Source organism: Oncorhynchus keta, chromosome 34 (genome assembly GCF_023373465.1).
Source record: "Oncorhynchus keta strain PuntledgeMale-10-30-2019 chromosome 34, Oket_V2, whole genome shotgun sequence".
NCBI lineage: Eukaryota > Metazoa > Chordata > Actinopteri > Salmoniformes > Salmonidae > Oncorhynchus > Oncorhynchus keta.
In genome coordinates, this window is record NC_068454.1 from 37,742,615 (window position 1) to 37,764,752 (window position 22,138).

The following is a 22,138-nucleotide window of genomic DNA, read 5'->3' on the forward strand; positions in this document are numbered from 1 at the left end:
GGGACCGGGAGACATGTCAGGGTTGAGGCAAATATGAATGGAGCAAAGTACAGAGAAATCCTTGATGAAAGGGTGAGAGTCACCTTCCAACAGGACAACTACCCTATGCACACGGCCCAGACAACGCAGGAGTGGCTTCAGGACAAGTCTCTGAATGTCCTTGAGTCTTGAGTGGCCCAGACAGAGGCCGGACTTGAACCCGATCGAACATCTCTATAGAGACCTGAAAATAGCTGTGCAGCGATGCTCCCCATCCAACCTGACAGCTTGAGAGGATCTGCAGAGAAGAATGGGAGAAACTCCCCAAATACAGGTGTGCCAAGCTTGTAGCGTCATACTGTTAGAGGAAATTATGGTAGAAATGACTAATTATGTATACATTCCAAATCAGAACTGACTAGTCCAAATGCTATAATGTACTGTACATATGAATTTTCACTCTTGCTCCCATTCCCAATTGTATATAATGTAGTCAGGAGTTTAGTAACAATGAAGGTCTGTTCCTTAGTTCATACATTCGTACAATCTCCAGGTGACAGGAACGGACTATCTCCAGACTGTCTAGAATGTTGATTTATACTGACTGACCTTGACTTCTGGCGTGGAGCAAAGACTCGAGAGCTAGAGGGCCCCTCTACTGGTGAAATGATAGGACGTTTAGAAAACGCTGACGTCATTTTCAGTTTATAACCTGTGGAAATATGTGTAAGCGGGGAGTACTCACTTGAATTAAACGCTGTTTACCTGGCTTTTAAGACTGGTCTCGATCTACTTCATGCATAATTAATGAACTTACACCTCATTAATGAACTAGAACGAGTGTGAATTTGATTTGGCTATAAAACATACAGGAATTTAGAAATTCCACTAACACATACCCAAGAAGACTAGAGGCTGTTTCAACAAAGTACTGAGTAAAGGGTCTGAATACTTATGTAAATGTGATTTCATTTTCTTTTAAATATATAAATGAGCAAACATTTCAACAAAATAAACAACTGTTTTTGCTTTGTCATTATGGGGTATTGCGTGTAGATTTATTTTAAAAAATATATATTTTGCCTTAATCAATTTCAGAATAAGGCTGTAACCTAACTAAATGTGGACAAGGTCAAGCGGTCAGAATACTTTCCAACGGCACTGCACATGAACTGCGTAACAGTCACTGCATTGGTTGCTGTTGTTATGACAACAATATGTAGAGCCTTCGAGTTAGACAAATATTTACCAACAATTCAACCACAGAATGGGATTTGCTAAAAAAAAATTTTTTTAAATTACAACTATCATTGTAGTTATTTATAGTGCACATGTTTTGGCTGGTCTGGAGAAAAAGAAAAAAAAAACAGGAACAAAGCCCAAGCCGTAATAAATCACGAAACCCCAGAGTAGCACCGTGTTATCTGTATGGAGGTAAGGAAGTCACAACCGGGTTAAGGTGGAACGGGAATTATTAAGGACACGCTGCACACCAACGGAAGCTTGGTCTCAGCTGCTGCCTTGTTTATATTTAGTCTAACTTTAAACAAGCTCGACATTCCAGACTTATTTTGAGCTTCTTCTAACTAAAGAGGATGTTGTTAGATCAGGCGCCACGCAAGCAGCATGTAAATAGGAGTAAATAACCATCCCTTTACCACCCGCGGTCACTCTTCCATTCACAACAGTGTTCAATCTGGGTGATATTCACTTCACATAAAGTGGTTACTGATCTCTTTCACACAGATGAGTAGCTGGTCATTTACGTTAGATTTAGTCTCTGGGTTGCCAAGATCACATGGTTCCTGCCATAGTCACACAGTGCTTTTTTGAATGTCCACTAATCATCATCCAAAAATCAATGTTGGAGGGTGAAACTAAGTCATTCTGATATGTAATGATGAGGCCTCCGTTTTGTGTTCAGGGATGTTCTACTGTACCTTACTCAGATGTTTAGAGATGGATCCAAAAGAGTTGTTGCTTATGTTCTCTTTGTCCGGCATTCCTGAGTGAAAATGTTTAAATGTGTAGTCATTCATCGGTAAAACATTAAGACCGAGTTGAAAGCCAATACATCACTACTTTTTTCTCTGCCACAATTGGTGCATTTTCACAAATATACTTTGATGTTAATACATCATCTCAATGCTATGTTGAATGTAGATATGTGTCAACTAAAATCTCCTTGGGGAGTGAGTGACATAACGTCATCAGTCGCCGAGGGAGATTTCTACAGTAAGAAGAGGGTGACGTCCCCCCCCCCCCCTCAGGAAAAAACACAATTAGTCATTACACTTCAAAACCTTTTCTGGAGGGGAAATTAGACATGACTTTCAGACGGCTGGTATCACTTTCTCCATAGTAAAAAGGTGAGAGGTAGGCCAGTAAGGAAGCATCGTAGATGTACATTACTGACTATTGTCTTGTACTCACTGTCAGGGCTGGGTCCACCACTTTCCATAACTCCATAAGATGGGGCCAGCAGTCCAGCCATGCACTGACGATATCTCTACAGAGAGAGACAGAAGAGCAGTCTTCTTATTAGACATGGTAGAACAAGCCACAAGCCAAATCCTCAACACTACAAGGTTTATAATACAGTGTGTCCATGCAATTCCATTCAAGATAACGATGTAATTCATTGTGAACCACGGTCACCTGTTTATGTCAGGTGGTAAACCCGTGGAATCATTTGGATTGTAGTATTATGCATCTCTCCCCTATACTCGTGTCTCTTAATCAACGTGTCTATTGAGGACTATGTAAATACACAGCTGAGACTCCCAGCTGGCGGTTATGAGTATTCAGAAGCGTCACAACTGCTGCAGCCTCATTTAAATGATCCTTCATCTCACAAACCAGTGCATTTCAAAGGGCAGGAACAGAATACACGTTTCATGTCGCTTCATTTGAAGTAAAAGCCTATTGTTGTTGGCCACAGTAGCTGACGTGTACACAGGACAACATGCTTCCATACGTATAGTAAGGAATCGATGTGGCAAGTAGGCAAATGTTCAACTACAGTATCTATGCTTTTCATGCCATATTTTACTAATGATGGCATCATTGGAGATGAGTAGATTCAGTCAGTGTGGCAAGAGTTGATCAAATACCCTTAATATGTAGTCTATACAGATTAAAAGGATTTACAACAGATTATACCAAGAATCAATCAAAACACACCCTTACATATACAGTGGGGCAAAAAAGTATTTAGTCAGCCACCAATTGCGCAAATTCTCCCACTTAAAAAGATGAGGCCTGTAATTTTCATCATAGGTACACTTCAACTATGACAGACAAAATGAGAATGTATTTTCCAGAAAATCACATTGTAGGATTTTTAAATGAATTTATTTGTAAATTATGGTGGAAAATAAGTATTTGGTCAATAACAAACGTTTCTCAATACTGTGTTATATACCCTGTGTTGGCAATGAGAGGTCAAAAAGAGGAAAACAAGGTTTTCATACAGTGTTGCTGGTATTTTGGCCCATTCCTCCATGCAGATCTCCTCTAGAGCAGTGATGTTTTGGGGCTGTTGCTGGGCAACACGGACTTTCAACTCCCTCCAAAGATTTTCTATGGTGTTGAGATCTGGAGACTGGCTAGGCCACTCCAGGACCATGAAATGCTTCTTAAGAAGCGTTCCTTCGTTGCCCGGGCGGTGTGTTTGGGATCATTGTCATGCTGAAAGACCCAGCCACGTTTCCTCTTCAATGCCCTTGCTGATGGAAGGAGGTTTTCACTCAAAATCTGATACATGGCCCCATTCATTCTTTCCTTTACAGGGATCAGTCATCCTGGTCCCTTTGCAGAAAAACAGGCCCAAAACATGATGTTTCCACCCCCATGCTTCACAGTAGGTATGGTGTTCTTTGGATGCAACTCTGCATTCTTTGTCCTCCAAACACAACGAGTTGAGTTTTTACAAAAAAGTTATATTTTGGTTTCATCTGATCATATGACATTCTCCCAAACTTCTTCTGGATCATCCAAATGCTCTCTAGCAAACTTCAGACGGGCCTGGACATGTACTGGCTTAAGCAAGGGGGACACATCTGGCACTGCAGGATTTGAATCCCTGGCGGCGTAGTGTTACTGATGGTAGGCTTTGTTACTTTGGTCCCAGCTCTCTGCAGGTCATTCACTATTCCCCCGTGTGGTTCTGGGATTTTTTGCTCACGGTTCTTGTGATCATTTTGACCCCACGGGGTGAGATCTTACGTGGAGCCCTAGATCGAGGAGATTATCAGTGGTCTTGTATGTCTTCCATTTCCTAATAATTGCTCCCAACAGTTGATTTCTTCAAACCAAGCTGCTTACCTATTGCAGATTCAGTCTTCCCAGCCTGGTGCAGGTCTACAATTTGGTTTCTGGTGTCCTTTGACAGCTCTTTGGTCTTGGCCATAGTGGAGTTTGGAGTGTGACTGTTTGAGGTTGTGGACAGGTGTCTTTTATACTGATAACAAGTTCAAACAGGTGCCATTAATACAGGTAACGAGTGGAGGACAGAGGAGCCTCTTAAATGAGAAGTTACAGGTCTGTGAGAGCCAGAAATCTTGCTTGTTTGTAGGTGACCAAATACTTATTTTCCACCATAATTTGCAAATAAATTCATGAACAGATATATTTGGAAAAATGTCACGTGGGGAAAAAAACAACATGTGGTTTTTAGACATGCGTGAAGATTCACATTTTCACATGACTCAGACACATGGGGTTTCCCATGTGATATTATAAGTTTTACATGTGTGCTTTTGTAACTGCCGGGATTAGAACCCGGGATTCCTATGGGAGAAGCCAACGTCTGGATCATTCGACCAAGAGGGCAAACACAAATGTTGAAGCAGCAAGCAGGACTACCTCATCACGTGACCATGAGCAACCATGGCCGACTCATATCCGCTACACTTTCACATGTGCATTTTCACATTTTAATGGGAATAAATTAAACAAAAAAAACATGTATTGCAGGATTTCATGTGAATAATCACAAATTCATAATTTGCTGTTTTTATTTTGTCCAAAGGTTAGCAAAATCATGAACATGTTGACACCACCTTCACACATGTCAGGAGAAAAACACTTTCACCACCACATGTGAACTTGCAATTCCATCTGTGAAGGTTCAATTTTCACATGCGAATGTTTCTTACATGTGAAACTGCAATTTAGATTGTCACTGATTGTGATTGATTTTTACATGTGAACGTGCATATCCAATTTTAACATGTGAACCCGCAAATTACACATGCAACCTCAACCTCAAGTGAGGTGAAAAAAATGTTTTTTTTTTCCCCCCTCACATATGAAAAGGTGGTGTTAACATGTGAACTCTAAATTGAATACATGTTAAATTATGGTTTCACATGTCAAATTTAAGCTCAAGGTGTGAAAACAGCTATTTCACATGTAAAAGTGCAAATTTGACATGTGTTTTTTTTGTAAGGGCACACACACACACGAGAGGGAAGCATCCAAACCGCTGAAAATGTGTCTGGATCTCTTTACACTGCATTAATATCCAGTGTGTAGTCCCTCCCATCAGAGCACAGGAGCAGCTGGGTTCCTGTGGTTTTCTAGTGCACTGTAGATTAGGCCTCTCCTCTATACGCTCCCCAGACTCCTACTACTGGGCATCGCCTCGACCCATATCAGTCTGTGAGCGTTAGTGCACTCAGCCTACATGTAGAGAGCGATCCTCTGAGGAATAGAGCATGACAATAAGGCCATAAGTGGCTTATACTGCAGCTGTGCCTTGCAGCATGGCTATTACGTAAACAAACATTATACCCATGCCAACGTAAATGCCGTTTCCTAGCTCATGACAACGCAATACGGGCCTACAGGGGTCAAAGGGCACATTAACAGGAATATCACTTCAATAATCCAAACATGCACAAAACCATGTGCATGTGTAATTCTATGTGAAGAGCTTCCCATATCAAGGAGAGTGTAGTAGAGTTATGCTTGTCTGGTAGAAATATAACAACCAGAATGTATCATCTTTCTGCTAACCTTTTATAGGCTGGTACTGTGCCTTACTAGACCTTAGCTGCACAACAACAACAAATCAAGAAGAGGGTCCTTTAAATCGACACTTTATGCAATTTCACTAATATTAACTGGATTGGCTAGTTACTTACTCAAGAATGCACTTCACAAAACCATTGTGATCAATCAAACACGTCAAAATCCCTGAAATGGATTGCTGTTAAATCAATACCCTATACCAGCATGTGCTGAAGGGCTTCCAAAAACAAGCATAATACAATGGGCTAAGAGCCTAAATGAAGGGTGGGACTCCGTAGAAGCTGGTTTTAGCATTTAGCAACATAGCTGCTGCCTGACATCCCCTTTAAAAAAAAATATTTTGGTCACTACAGACCTAATGAAAGCCCAATCTACAGAGTCATTTGTTACCGGATGGCAGTTTACGCCCAGAGGTCAAATTCTAAATTGAATTATACCCACAGCTAATCACTTTAAGATCCCATAAGAGGCAAACAGCTTTTTCGCTCAATTAAGAAGCCTTTTGAAAATGGCTCAATGACCTCTGATTTTTAGAAGCATTTCCCCTTAATGTAGTCCAAAACGCTAATTGACTCTGTGCTCTCTGCATGTTGCTGAAATATGAGCAAAAATGGTATCATAAACCATGAGACTATATACTGTATCGGCGTGTATTCAATCTTAGAACTGACCTTAATCATCACATGTGTCTGAAAAAGCCATTCCAGCAAGTGGGTGCCTTTTGATTTAGTGTAAAAACGTAATTTAAAAAAAAACATTGTCATAAAGAGGGGTAATTGAATGCAAGCTTCACAACAATTTTTTAAATGTACATTTCTAGCTTATCTATGGGTAACAGGGTTGACGTGTTACTCGCTCTGTTTTCCAGCACAAAACACTAGAAAATTGTCAAAATGAGTAGAACCAGCTCACCTGCTTTTACACTGTGATATTTATCAGATGTTCAATGTTTATTTTGAAAAAAAAGTTAGGTTCATGTAACAGGGTCGACCTTAAAAAATAAGGGACAGGTTATTGTTCTCTCTTAAAACTCGTCACCAATCACATTAAATAAATAATACTCTTCAGAAATGACTGTCAAAAGCAACACAATAACTAGGGCTTTATAATGGTGAAAACGTGGAGAAATGCTGGCGTTAGTAGATTAAAATATTCCTAAGAAGAAGTCACAAAGGATGCTTAGAGGGACATGTCAAAAGGCGGACTTTTTGCATTTTAGCAAGACTTTGTTCATATTAAAAATCTGATTTATAGAATTGTCCATGTGGTTTATATTAAAGGGCACTTCATTTAATAGAACAGGCTTTTAAAATTCTATATTTTTGCACAATTTCTACTTAAAATATTAAAGGGATGCAAAAGGCACTCATTTCGTGGAACAATCTATATAACAGCATGCTTTTTCAGTTAATTATTCAATGAACATTAGTGCCACAGAAATAAGCCTTCAGGATCAGTTACTGTAAACATGCCCACCGTTCTTTGTTGACAATTAAAGGGCTTGGGCTTGAGAGTAGCACTTAAACTGCATTCAGTGCACAGGAGACGCCTCCAACACTTAAATGACCCTACTGAACCAATAAGTCTCTCCCCTGAGGGACTGGCTGTCTGAAGGAGAGAGGGTGGGGTGTGGAGAGACGGAGGGTGGGGTGTTGTTTTAGATGGTGATTAGTGCTGATGGCAGGAGTGTCAGCAAACACTCCATTTTCACAAAGCTACAGTCTCCCCCCTGTGACCTACTGTACTCTGCACTCGCTTCTATAGGAAGCCGCTAGCTATACAGATGAGGAACAATCATACATTATCAATGATTCCTTTTGCCAGGACAGCCGTATTATAGTCTATCCGAAACATGCTCGAATGAAACATTTGATATAGATATTACATCAAATATAATGTATATTTGATTGTTCTTCATCTGTGAAAATGAATTAATCAGCTGACGAAGACAGATAGATATTTATCTCAGCCAATCTTACAATAGTACAGAGTTGTGGGACAACTGAAAAATAGACTGTTCTCAACAATGCAATCGACTCGTCTATTTCCCTACTTTCTTGACACGTGAACCCCTTCATTCTAAACTCAGCAAAAAAGGTCCTCTCGCTGTGAACCGCGTTTATTTTCAGCAAACTTAACATGTATAAATATTTGTATGAACATAAGATTCAACAACTGAGACATAAACTGAACATGTTCCACAGAAATGGAATAATGTGTCCCTGAACAAAGGGGGGGGGTCAAAATTAAAAGTAACAGTCAGTGTCTGGTGTGGCCACCAGCTGCATTAAGTACTGCAGTGCATCTCCTCCTCATGGACTGCACTAGATTTGCCAGTTCTTGCTGTGAGATGTTACCCCACCCTTCCACCAAGGCACCTGCTAATTCCCGGACATTTCTGGGGGGGAGCCCTCACCCTCTGATCCAACAGGTCCCAGACGTGCTCAATGGGATTGAGATCCCGGCTCTTCGCTTGCCATGGCAGAACACTGACATTCTTGTCTTGCAGGAAATCACACACAGAATGAGCAGTATGGCTGGTGGCATTGTCATGCTGTCATGCTGGAGGGTTATGTCAGGATGAGCCTGCAGGAAAGGTACCGCATGAGGGAGGATGTCTTCCCTGTAACGCACAGCGTTGAGATTAGACGGTAAACGTGAATCCGACCATCACCCCTAGTGAGACAAAACTGTGACTTGTAGGTGAAGAGCACTTTTTGCCAGTCCCGTCTGGTCCAGCGACGGTGGGTTTGTGCCCATGGGCGACGTTGTTGTAACGCACAGTGCTGAGATTGCCTGCAATGACAACAAGCTCAGTCCGATGAGTCCGATGATGCCGTGACACACCTCCCCAGACCATGACGGACCCTCCACCTCCAAATCGATCCTGCTCCAGAGTACAGGCCTCTGTGTAATGCTCATTCCTTCGACGATAAACGCAAATCTGACCATCACCCCTGGTGAGACAAAACTGCAACTCGTCATTGAAGAGCACTTTTTGCCAGTCCTGTCTGGTCCAGCAACGGTGGGTTTGTGCCCATAGGCAACGTTGTTGATGATGTCTGGTGAGGACCTGCCTTACAACAGGCCTACAAGCCCTCAGTCCAGCCTCTCTCAGTCCATTTCAGACAGACTGAACACTGATGGAGGGATTGTGCATTCCTTGGTTGAACTCGGGCAGTTCACCAACCTGTCCCGCAGGTATGATGTTCGGATGTACCGATCCTGTGCAGGTGTTGTTACACATAGGTCTGCCCCTGCAAGGACGATACGCTGTCCATCCTGTCTCCCTGTAACGCTGTCTTAGGCATCTCACAGTACGGACATTGCAATTGGCCACATCTGCAGACCTCATGCCTCCTTGCAGCATGCCTAAGGCACGTTAATGCAGATGAGCAGGGACCCTGGGCATCTTAGTTTTGGTGTTTTTCAGAGTCCGTAGAAAGGCCTCTTTAGTGTCCTAAGTGTTCATAACCGTGACCTTAATTGCCTACCTTCTGTAAGCTGTTAGTGTCTTAACGACCGTTCCACAGGTGCATGTTCATTAATTGTTAATGGTTCATTGAACAAGCATGGGAAATAGTGTTCAAAACCTTTACAATGAACACCTGTGAAGTTATTTGGATTTTTACGAATTATCTTTGAAAGACCGGATCCTGAAAAAGGGACGTTTCTTTTTTTTTGACGAGTTTATTAGTTAGCCCAAATCCCATTAGCAGAGATTCAGCACTGTAATTACAATGAGCACTTTCAACTCTCACACGACTACATGTGTAGTAATCGTTTCATTTTTACACACACCAGTATAGTATCGTTTCATTTTTACACACACCAGTAAACTGTAGTGATCAGGGTTTCGAAAAACAACGATGGTCGAAGCTCTGTAGCATCTGTTGCAGGTAAAGCGGTCACAAAGGGCGTGGCTGCTCAAGAAAACAGCATTTCAATATGTCATAACAGCTGAACGATTACGTGGGAAGTTATGCACCTTTCAAAATGATTTTATTCTGTTTAGTCTCATTCAGTCACACCAGATAGATATCAATTTTACTCGTATGAAAATGGGAGGCACTACACAACAAGACAACCGTCAAACCGTGTGTGTACAGAGATTTTACGCAATGTGATATGACAGGTCAACAGAGCTTCATTGATGGCCTGCCTGACACACCTAACACAGCATCAAAGGAAGTGTCCTAAATCACCATGTCAGATTACCTAGCCGGCCCTACTGTATCACTTCACTGAGAGGTTGCCTGCCCCCTTGTCCGTTAGAAGTAGTAACGAGGCTAAATCAGATGGAGGAGATGTAGGACTACATGCTAAAACTATCCATCCCACAGTGTTACACTGGTGCAAACATCAGCAGGTAGTTCAGAACTTGTTTTCACATTAAAAGGGTCATTTGTTTGAATTATCTATAGCCAAATGTAAATAAAAAATAAAACGTTTCCTATTGGGTTAACATATAAGGTTCACAGTCCATGATGCCTTCACCCCCCCAACAAAGCAGAGTCGACAGGATTGGTAGTCACCGTTCAAAGTAAAGGCAGTCTATGGAGATAATCCCTGTCAAGAAGTCCTTGGAGACAGTTTTACAACTAGGCAACAGCCAAAACAATGGCTTAAGTCAAACGCTTCACTTTTTAACTGATATTACTCTTACCAGATAATGAAACAGTTTGTGATCGCGTCATAGCAGCGAGCTTAGGAGGTTGTGATAAGAAGCATTGTTAGAGGGGATTTCCTTGGAGTTAATGGAAGGATTTAAAAGCATACACAGGGATTCTTTGGTGTTCTGTTCTCTGAACTGGAGGACATGTTAGGACCAGATCAGGAAGTTACCTGGGATTTGAATCTGAAAGAAGAATCGTGAATTACTGTGGTGGAGTGAATCCAATGCACAAACCCGGATTACACAAATAAAAGCTACTACTGTATCATAGTGCCAAACTCTCTTCTATGCAATTAAATAAAGACCCAAGTATAAACACAGGCCCAAAACACCCCATATCTATATAATAATACACTCATAATAACAGGAGTGAAACTATTCCTCTGAGACTCATCCTAAACATCACTTATCCCATCATACAAACCGAGGCTTTACCAACGCAATGACAGCGGTGTCTATTCTCTTTCTCTCTGTGGGGGGAGGGGGGGTCAGGGCAGCTACTATCTGATTTGCCTCAACCACTCTGACACACACACACGCTCTGCTCCACCTCTCCAACCATTGTGGCTTCTCTATGTTACTAATTTTTACAAATGCACGTTTCAAATATACTAAAACACTTCTAAAATAACATTATCCATTTGTCAAAAACATACAGTAACATTTCTAAAATAATGCTGACATGCATTGAACATATACCAGTGATCATATGTATGGCATGGATCTACAGTAATACCGGATTTTAAAATCAAAGTCGAGAAATATGAAAATATAACAACTTGTCACATGACTAAATTCACAGCTCATGTTTTCGCTCCTCCTCTGCACATTTTGCACTCTGAGCATCATTATGCATGGATGTTATATGTTGAATAATTCATCCCAGATGACAGAACATACATCACACAAACTGCTGCCTGCTCTCAAGACATTTCCTTAACTAGTCAATACCCTCCACTGTCTGGCAGACTACAGGCTGCTTGGAAAACTATTTGGGGAAGCAGCTTAAGGCTCTCAGCAAACAGAGACGTTTCATGCAAACTTTTCCAAAAACATTCTAGTTTAAAGTTATAACTATAGTTATAAGTTAGGCACGCTTATCCTTGTGATGGGTTTCTGTAGAAGTCAAGAGACACATTCAAAATGTGCAATTTATTATAATGTATTAATTGTCTAAAAGTGTATCCCATTTCTAAACCCCTTGTGATAGGTTTCTGTAGAAGTCAAAAGACACAGTCAAAATGTGTAATTTATGAAAACTGTATTCAATTGCCTAGAAGTTTATCCCATTTCTAAACTCCACATTAGCATCACACAAAAGGTTTGATAAAGCAAGACTCACCTACACGTGTTCCCAGTCTAGTTATCTTCATGAGATGAGTCTACAGTCCCAGTAGTAGAATCCACCTAAAGTCCCCCGCGTCAGAAACTGGTCTGAATTCCCTCACATCCCCCGGTTGTCAGTGTGGTCCAGTCCTGGTGCCCCAGCCTCCATCCCTCTCTCAGAGCAGAGTGAGTTGAACCCAGCCTGCCTGTGCCCAGTAGAGTCCCTGCCTCCCAGCCAGCTGATTTCCCCCCATGCAGCAGTTGCTAGGCGATCACTCCACCCCTCCAATCGGACGCTCTCTCCGTTGCAGCGGCACACAGAGACACTACACGCAGCGCAGAAACAGTTGGAACTTGCTCATGTGGTCCCAAAAGGCAGGGACATAGGGGGGCTTTGCACTATTAGTTATATCATTAAGTTGTGTTTACACAGAACACAGATATGTATTTTAAGTGCTCCCCTGTCTTGATAATAATACAAAGTTAATACTGGAACAACGGTTTGGGAGAACACTCAGCATAGTTGTACAAAAGGGATGCCAACCATTTGTGTCATCTTCCATGCAGTTGCCTACCCTTCAGTGTTACACCTTCAACAGCACCCATGTCGCCATCTCCCAAGCAGGGCATTCATGAAATGAATTATTCAAAATTGCATGTTCATACCTACAGTTGGAAGGAAATTAATCTGACAGTCTTGTATTGGCCAGGCACACTGGGCCTACAGCAAGGTATTACGTGACATTACATCCAGAACAAAGCAGAAAGCCAACTGGAGTAATAGCTTTTTGGACTCAGCATTCGCTATTGGCCTCCGATTCTCCGGGGGCGACAAGGAGCCATACAACAAACGTCCTTTTTGATGCCCGGAATACTTTCTCCTTTATTTAGTGAGTTCTGACCCTAAAAGGTTCCGTACATTCAGTACTCCGGCTTCTATTACTTAGCCTCTCTTCATTACATCAACGACAGTGGTCAGATAGGATCTTTGACCTTCCAACTGGTTAGAGCCACACAGGCCTACAGCGTTTGAACTCTGGCCTTGTAGCCAAACAGAGAAATACGTGTTTTTGACAACATTGTTACAATCACTGTTTTGACACTGCATCCTTTTTCCCTTAAACAAAACGTTCCAGACATGTTTGCCCATGGAAGGAGTGTTCAGAAAGTGACTTTATGGACATGAAGGCCAGAACATTCAAGAGATAAAGGTGCTCAAAAAGGTGACCTGTTTTGCATACCCTACTATACCATGAGACATCCATGTCTTCATTACTGGGAAAGAGAAATGGTTCCATTTGATTATATTTAAAAGCTTACAAACAGGGTTGTCAAACTATTTTAGAATAATTCAGATTTTGTTGTCCCTTTAAAAAAAAAAAGGGTCAATCTGCAGTTGCTTCATCCATTTAAAATGTACCCATTGATTCATGAAGAACTTCACTTATAAATGCCTCATGAGCTTAGTTCAACTGTCGTACCCCATCAGAACCCAAAATATAAGCTCGTTTCACTCCGTTTATAAACAAAGTACGGGGTAAACAAACTATTTTAGCTTAAAAAAACATGCTTAAAAACACTCATTTTGAGTGAGCTCTGTCCATGAATTTGAGAGTGGTTACATATCTCCAGCCCCATCGCTTCAGCTTTTTTACTGAAACAGGCATGGGGAGTACACTTTGTTATTGTTTCAACTGCTGGTTGCGACTTTAAAAGTCAATTATCTAAAAACATGTGCACGCCGATTTTTGTTCGTGTTCGCATGTTTTCTAGCTCAGACCGTATTTTACACACACTTTTTTTCGTGTTTTCCGCCCACCAATCGGTTGAGACACAACGTGTTTATAAGCTTTTAAAATGACTTGGATCTCAACCGTTTCTCTTTTCCAGTGATGAAGACATGGACGTTTCATGTTATGGTAGGGTATGCAAAACGGGTCACATTTTGAGCACCTTGAATGTTTTGGCATTCAGGTGTTTTCAGCACTTCTACAATGGGAAAATACGTATGGAAGGTTAGATTTACCCAGGTTGTAAATATGTTAGTATCGGAGGGCTGACCACTGCAAAAAATGTATCAAAGAATAAAGTAATAATTGGACGACAATGGAGAAGGGCCAGCTTCACTCCGTGCCATAGAGGGAACTACCCCCACTACTGCAGTGAGGTAGTAATAAAGAATGTCAATTTATTGGTGTGACAGGGAGAACAGACCATAGCCCCAGGTTGTGAACAGTATTGCCAGTGTTGCATAACTGCTCAACTGCAGCCAAGTTAACCCTGAATCAGATAAAAGAGAGACAGTGAAATTGGAGAGAGGTGTCTGTGTGAAAGGGCCCCTCTGTCAGTTGGTTTGGGAGTGAAACAGGGGGAGAGGCAAGGAGATGAGCAGGTGCAGATGGATGTGTGTTAGTGGAGAAGCTCTGGTAAATGTGGACACCTCATATCCAGCCTCTGAGGTCAGGTCTGTCACGGCTGCTTTGGGGAAACAGAAGAATCATGAATTTATTGGAGAAAGATGACATATATAATCATAATTGTAAATCACAACTTGTTTTTGGTTTTCAATGGGCCAAAATTCACACTTTGACCGGTGACCCCCAAGCCTGGCCTGTCTAAATTGTTTTAGTACACTAGCAATTCTTCTCTGTGAGTGAGTGAGTGAGTGAGTGAGTGAGTGAGTGAGTGAGTGAGTGAGTGAGTGAGTGAGTGAGTGAGTGAGTGAGTGAGTGAGTGAGTGAGTACATCTGATGGTGAATATACAGATGACGTAATCCCTTTGATCACTTATGGTTCCATCTGATTGAATTAAAATCAGCCATGAAAAGCTGATTCTCTTCCAGGTTGAAAAACCATTGTTCTAACGTTTATGCAACGGCTGCGAGAACGGACAAGGAGATAAACAGAAGTGTTGTTGATACAATGAACTCAGTGCTCTTTACTTGTGTATATAGATTCACTGTTCTCTGGGAGGGAATTGGGTCTGCTGGCATTTAGATGTAGTAACACACACACACACACACACTTGCCACTGGTCTTACACTGCCTATGTATGTGGATGACACCACACTTTACAGGTCAGCAACCAAAGCCAGTGAGCTTAAAGTGGTCGCCCACCACCCACCCACTGTCCTGCCTCCAACAGAGCCGCACCTCAACACTGCATGGGCTTGCCTGTCATGCACAAACGCTAACTAGGCATGCCTTTGAACACTGTCGATCCACTACAGCACAGATGTACAGCGTATAATATCGCAGAAAAGTGGGCTACGATAAAATCCTGGGTATGAAAGTGAATCCTATGTTCACCACAAGCGAATGGAACAGAGACAGGGATCTGCTGGCTAGAGGCTACTGATCCAGATCGTGCAAGAAAGCAAAGCACAAATCACAATTGTGTTGTTTCATTCTCGATGACCGACGGAAGCAGAGAACAAAGTTTTGGGTAAATTGGGGCCTCAGCAAGTGTTCCTGTGTGTGCAGAGCACAGCCCATGTCTGATCTGTTAAATAAACAAGCACATGCCTGCCTCTCCCAATAACATAAGCCAGACTCGGATGTGCAGAGCGGGAGCCATGCCTGATAGCAGTGACAGTTGACGTTGTTGTTGAAAGCAACATTTCTGTGACTGCCACCACCTTCAGTGTCAAGCTGAGCGGGACAGTATATCAAACCATAATCACAAATGGTTTGTGTCCCATTCGCCTCAGCGTGAACGGATGCAGCGCTTTTGAAGAAGATTGACGGAGCAAGATGTTCAAATGGGGAGCAAAGGCCATCAGTAGAAATACTTGAATATAAAGTATTTGAAGCGAATATCCACGTACCGTCTGGACTTTTTTTGTGATGTTTTGAATTCAGAGACTGGATGAGAAGTGTGTTCTGAATACTTGGCAGCCATTAATAAATAATACCCAGCAGTTTATTCAGGCTGTGTTGTTCTCAGCCTGTAGCGGTGTTGAGGCCAAGGGTTTCTGCAGGGAGAGAGATCTCAGATGTGTGGGTGGAGTTTTGTGTGTGTGTGTGTGTTTGTGTTCATGCGTGTCAAAGGCCCTCCCTTACCCTAAGCATCTTGTTCCTCAGGGGATGGACCTTGGGTTAGGACAACTCCGGTCAGCACCCTCCCTCCCTCCCTCCTCCTCGAACTACTACTCTTTGTTTCTTCAGACAAATAATGTAATTACAGCTAATACGCTGTTCAACCATTTTTAAGTCATTGCCCGAGGGAGACCATTTGCCTTTTAATGAGCTTTGTGTTTGACTCAATCACAAAAAAACACACACAATGTCAAGTCAGGTTGTCTATGCCTCTGGTAGTTAGTCTGCATTTATACAATCAATTACAGCACAGTACAAGAGATATCGTAAACAGGCAGGATATCAAACAACTAAGAAAATGAAGAATTTATAAAGACATGTGCTGCTAGTAACAGGATATCAGGAGTACTTTCTGAATTGCGGTAAGGCAGACAGAAATAAATGGCCACCCCTAGACCGTCTCAAACCGAGGCTCCACAGGAAAGCACAAGCAGGGCTGAATATTCCTATAACAAGATGTGTCTAGCACCTTGACACATAGGAGATTCTCAAAAGAACTGAAAGGGATGAACTCAATCTGTTTTCAATCTATGTTCTGTGCACGTGAGCAAAATGCTGAGTGACAGCATACAGTATAGGACCCAAAGTCGTATAGGCCCACACCACAGACACGCTGACAGCATAATTCATTTAAAGCTTGCCAACGGGAAAGCTCACAGGGTTCACTTTTGATTGCCGTTCAGTCATTCCCAGCTTGTCTGACATCGCTAACTCAGCATGTCAAGCAACAAAGTCATGATGGAGTGATGTTTTGCTGAACCCAAGGTCTGTCATTGGCATTGGCTGGAGCAAAGGAGATTGCTATCACTGAACACTATTTACAGCAATTAAAGACATGCTCTGGTACTTTGGTGACGAAGAAAGTATTTTCAAACCTCCAGCTTCAGACTTGATGTGTCAATGTGTAGATCATACATGATTAATCTATTAGCAGAATTACCGTCTTACCTCAAGTAGCCACAAAATGGTTTTCTTGAAGCTGTGCCACGCCATTTTCCCGAGCAAGAAGCCTCCCAGCGTTATCCAATGAGGTTGCAGGGCCGGGCCCAACAGCTCAGTGGACGAGAGAGAGAGCGCGAAAGAGAGAGAGCGAGAGGGGGGAATGACGTGGGGCACATATCTGCACGCGACACAGTACGCAATTTTAGGGGACCACTTTTGGCTCATGAGTACTACTTTCAGAATTACTGGCTCAAAGGTATACAAAAGTACCAGATAATCTCTTTAAGCACGGAGCTGTGAGCTGCTACCTCCAATGACTAGGCTGCTTTAGTAATAGGAAAAAGTCAATGAAACACAAAACATTAACATCATAGCGGGGGAGATGCAGACATCTCTAGACACTAAAGAATGTTCATAAAGAATGTCCGATATTGCTCGTCCTAATATTTATATATCTTAATTCCATTCTTTTACTTTTAGATGTGTGTGTATTGTTAGATACTACTGTACTGTTGGAGCTAGGAACACAAACAATTCGCTATACCTGCAATAGAGTCAGCTAAATATGTGCATGTGACCAATCAGATTTGATAACAGCCAAAATTGCTGTATGCCGAGACAAGCTGTTGTTTCACCATCACAAGCTCCCTTCCCATTTGAAGAGTTTGAACTCATCAAACAAGTAGATTCATACGTAGATATCATTGTAAAGCGGAAATAGTTTGAAACGAACAGCCCGGAACATAACGACATAGTCATCCAAAGTCCTGAGCTGAAACCATCTTTAAATCAAACAGAAAGCTTTATCGACGGTCATTATATCACTCAGTACTCCTTTTATCCCTGCTCTAAAAAGCTAACTGCAACCGTGGGTATTAAATATTATCTGAAGACAGAACAAAAACATGCCACATCAGTGAAGCATGAGCAAATGTACAATGATGATGTTCCTGCCTGGCAGTTAAAAGCCTTTTTCGGTAGGCTCACCTCAGACCAACCTTTCAGAAGAGCTTATTCTCTGGATAGAGATAGTAGTATTTCCATGTGGTTGTCCACAGCCTAAACACAGTAGACTACATCCAGACAAGGCTCAGATTCCAGTTCAAGTGAGGAGGACCAGCGAGTGACATACAGTCCATAGTTTTAACACTAACAGCCCCCCTACCTGCCCTCTGCTCTCAGAGGAAACCAGCTCTCTCACTCAGGAAGCTAGTGTAGTGGATCCACCAGGACAGACAGGGGCCTCTGGACAGTGTGGCACCTCCATCCCGGCCAACTCAGTCCTTAGTACCTTCCTGTACTGCTGGGGTGGGTTGGAGGTGGGTGGGGGGGAAGGGAGCTCAGTGGAGCAGGAAGGGACACAGTGGCAAGGGATATAGCTGTCTAACCTGCTGCGGAGACATTCAGATATCATTACTGCTCTTCAAAAAAATTATTTCCCATGGAATTATTATGCCCAGAGTACAAGGAACAATGTTTCACACATATGGCAAAGAATCTTCGCAGGGGCACTATTTTTCCTAGACTAATTGGAGAGGAGAATGGCTCCAAATGTTGACTTAAATGATGAAACGAGCGATCTAACCACAATTGTAAATGTATCCACACAACATGAAGAAGTGCACTGAATCTCTATAACACTGCACCTCCCCCTAGTGGTCAAAAAGTCTAATGAAACTCTAAACAGATGCTTCACTGAACTACCGCTAAAGAAATACTATCCCAATTAAAATATATTTTTTACAAAAAGGCTATTTCTTGTGGTCTACTTTAAGAATTCATGTGCTGCTCACATGATCTATACAGTGTATAAACACAAGTCAAAACCAATGCCTCAGAGACACACCTCAAAGGGTAAACAACTTACCAACAATTCTGCATGCTCACTTTTGCAGAGATCAAAGAAAATCCCAGAATATAGAACCCCCACAAAGCCTCATTATTTCCAGCGTGGGTATTATCAGTCCCCTGATACTTAACTACAGCTACTATCTAGGTAAGTCATACTGGATGGTGAAATGAAAGCGTGAATCCACAATAGTGAGGAGTACTGCAGAGGTGCTTTCCTCCCACAGAGACTTGAACTCCCTCTGGTCAATGCGGAGGAGTTCACTAAATCCCCGGGTAACAATGGTGGCGTGCCGAGGGGTGTTATCCAGGATCGACTCCCAAAATGCTGTCCCAATCCCCAGAGTGCAAATCGTAACCGCATCCTACAAGAGACACCAAAAGCATCTCTTCTTGGATGGTTCCTCATTGTTTTCAATAGGAGACGAGGACGACGGGGGGAGTAGGAAGGACCACGCTAATCAAATGTGTTTATTCCCTTTTAAAATGGGCACTCAAAGTGCTAGGTACGGGCAGTGATCAGATCACGCCCAACGGTGGGGCGCAATCTAGCAGCACTGAACACTTGCATTAGACAAAGGGCTTCTAAAATCACTCCAATCAACACAGGGCCAGGCAGACTTGGACATACAGGTCACTGGTAATGATAGGAAAAGACGCCTGGTGTTCCCAAGGTTAGCAATTTCAGATATAAATCATTGTGAAGTAGAGTGTCCTTTCTAGTTGACTCTTCAGATGAGCTCCAGGGTTAATGTGCATCTTGATCTCCTCATGCACATGCTACAGAGCAGTTCATCCTTTTTGATGTGAGAGGAGACTAATAGAACTAAAGGTAGGATTATTGGAATGATTTTCACCCATCTCAGGCAATACATAAGGAATACCAATTACTATTTTTTTTGCAGGAAAGTGGACACACCTCTGATATGCCTATCTTATTTGGTATTTAACGATTGTATGACAAAAATATGAACATTAGCTATAGTACAATTCATTTTTGGAACCAACGAATCGATTGGATACAGGGGCGAGTGATTTAAATTGTAAAGAAAAGTAATTCACAGTAAGTCAGGGAAGTGGTTTTAATATGCCATTTCGTTTTGCAATCTTGTTCACTTGCAATCTTTTACGCCATCGACTGTTTATGGCATCTACTCAATAAATACTATTGCTTTTCATTAAAAGGGGTATAATTACAGGAATAGTCAACCGTTCTTACCTGATGATTTGCTGTCTCTGACAATTTGACATTAAGTGAGCCAAAGAAGACAGCATACCAGCTGGTACCAATATCTCCTTGACGATATACTAGAGAAGAAAATACATGATGTGGGAACATATTTTTAGATATGCACAGAGTAAGAGTCTTGCTAACATACTGGTCTTTGAACATAATTGCAAGACTTACATGTGACGCCTCTCTCCACACAGGCATATCTGTTGTAGGAGGCTAGGGTGGAACCGCTCAAAGACCTTCACACATTTCAGCCTGGCCAGTATGATGTCCACATCTTCCCCAGAGCGCTCAGCAGGTCTGAACCGAGAGGAAATATCCTATCAGTCAGTTATTCAGCACAACATTAGAGAATTAGGAAAATTACCCTGTATGACGCGATCACCTGTCACCTTAAACATTCCACTCCGTTCATATCCTCTCGTTTAGTGTAAAAAAAACAATTGCAAATGTCTGCTGATGTTTGATCATGTTGCAAACGTTTTCAAGCATTTTCCTATATCTGTATCGCTAAATGTGATTTTACGCCCTGATATGTTCAAATGTATTATGTATTGGCCATTGATATTGAAACCAGTGAAAGGGATGCATTATTAAGTGAGAAATTCCAGTTAATTGATGAAATAGGCCTACCTGTTTAGGTGCATTTTGGAATATCCCAGATGGGTTTGGGCATTTAACCTGTTCAGGGTGCTCATTTAAGGAGGGCTGGTGACTTGCCTAGTTAAATAAAGTTTAGATAAAAATGTCAGTGTTCGTCAAAGTCTTGTAAATATTAATGGATCCAGCACACCTTCTGCACGTGCAAATCACTACAACTATTTTTCACGTGATTCTGTCTTGACTCCTGCTTCACACCCACTGACAAGACCTTGTAGGGTCCACTATCTTACCGTCACATTACTTTGTGGAGTCACTTTCCACAGTAAAAGCAGCAGAATATTTCATCGAGCTATAGCCTGGGGGTGAAGTGTGCAAAAAAACATTCTTGACACACTTTCTACTCTCTGACGTTGAGATAACTTCCCGGTACTGATCAAGTGTAACAAGATGCCTGAAGCAGAGTCAGAAAGATACTTCCTAAATGTGAGGACACGGTTGCATATTCAGCTATTCCCATTTCCTGTCATTCCCTTCCGAAACAGCGCCAAATTGTATCACGTGAGTTAAAACTTTTCATCATGACATATTATGGCTGCTTATTCTGCACCCTATTAGCCAACCATGGTATCTATCACATAATACATATTTGAGAGACTACCTGTCTTGGTATTTGGTATTGGCATTTTTCTTCCTGTTACGTTAATGCAAGAGTAGAACAAGGAAATATGAAATGCTATATTTAGCCATTCACATTGTATTTGCGCTTACATTTGGTGGGGAAAGTGACAGAGGAATTTACAATTATACAACCAAAATCTAGTCAAAAAGTCTGTGCTGTAAATGTCAAATATCTACATCATAAGGTGAGCCATGTTTGCCTGCAGGTGGCGATAAGCCACACCAAAAGCAACTAAAGTGCCTAGTACGCTCTACAGTGACAAAGGGACATTTACTGTGTAAACACATCTGGCAAGCGAGTCACACGGTTGTGTGGCTAATGCACTCTCTCAGATGGAGGTGAAAGTGCCGAATGGAGAGACCACTGAGGAGGTTTCCCTGGCGCGCTGGGGCCTCTCTCCTTCCGGTCCCCTGCAGCCTTATCCACAGCTCGGTAATCAGAGCAGCTGCCAGAGAGCCTGGAAAACCATGTCTGCCCCCCATCTTATCTCTCTGTGTTAGAAATAACCTTTCAGACAGGTAGCTTTGCATCCTGTTACCTTGGGCAAAGCTAGAATGGCAAGTTTAAAGCTCTAGAGCAAATCAACAGTGAAACACCACGTCCTCCCACCTGTATCACCTAATAGCTGATGCAGTACATATCCTTTCTACTTTCCTGACAGGTTCCTCACCTTTACAATGCTGTTCCATCACATAGTCCAGGAGGTATTCCCTTACAT

General features: G+C 42.1%; 1 protein-coding gene across 6 annotated transcripts in view; it reads right to left on the reverse strand.

The window, feature by feature from the left end:
- The window catches only part of LOC118367067 (rap guanine nucleotide exchange factor 4-like), a 49,352-nt gene extending 28,088 nt beyond the window's left edge, over positions 1 to 21,264 (reverse strand). The window contains exons 1-5 of one of the 6 annotated variants that reach the window (XM_052493797.1): positions 21,032 to 21,264; positions 20,313 to 20,438; positions 20,124 to 20,212; positions 2,413 to 2,488; positions 1,920 to 1,984 (exon numbers count right to left, since the gene is read on the reverse strand). In XM_052493797.1, coding sequence (XP_052349757.1) covers positions 1,920 to 1,984; positions 2,413 to 2,473 — 126 coding nt within the window. In that variant the 5' untranslated portion in view covers positions 2,474 to 2,488; positions 20,124 to 20,212; positions 20,313 to 20,438; positions 21,032 to 21,264. The other 5 variants (XM_052493796.1, XM_052493798.1, XM_052493800.1 and 2 more) reach the window with 5 other exon arrangements.
- Positions 21,265 to 22,138: the final 874 nt, after the last annotated feature.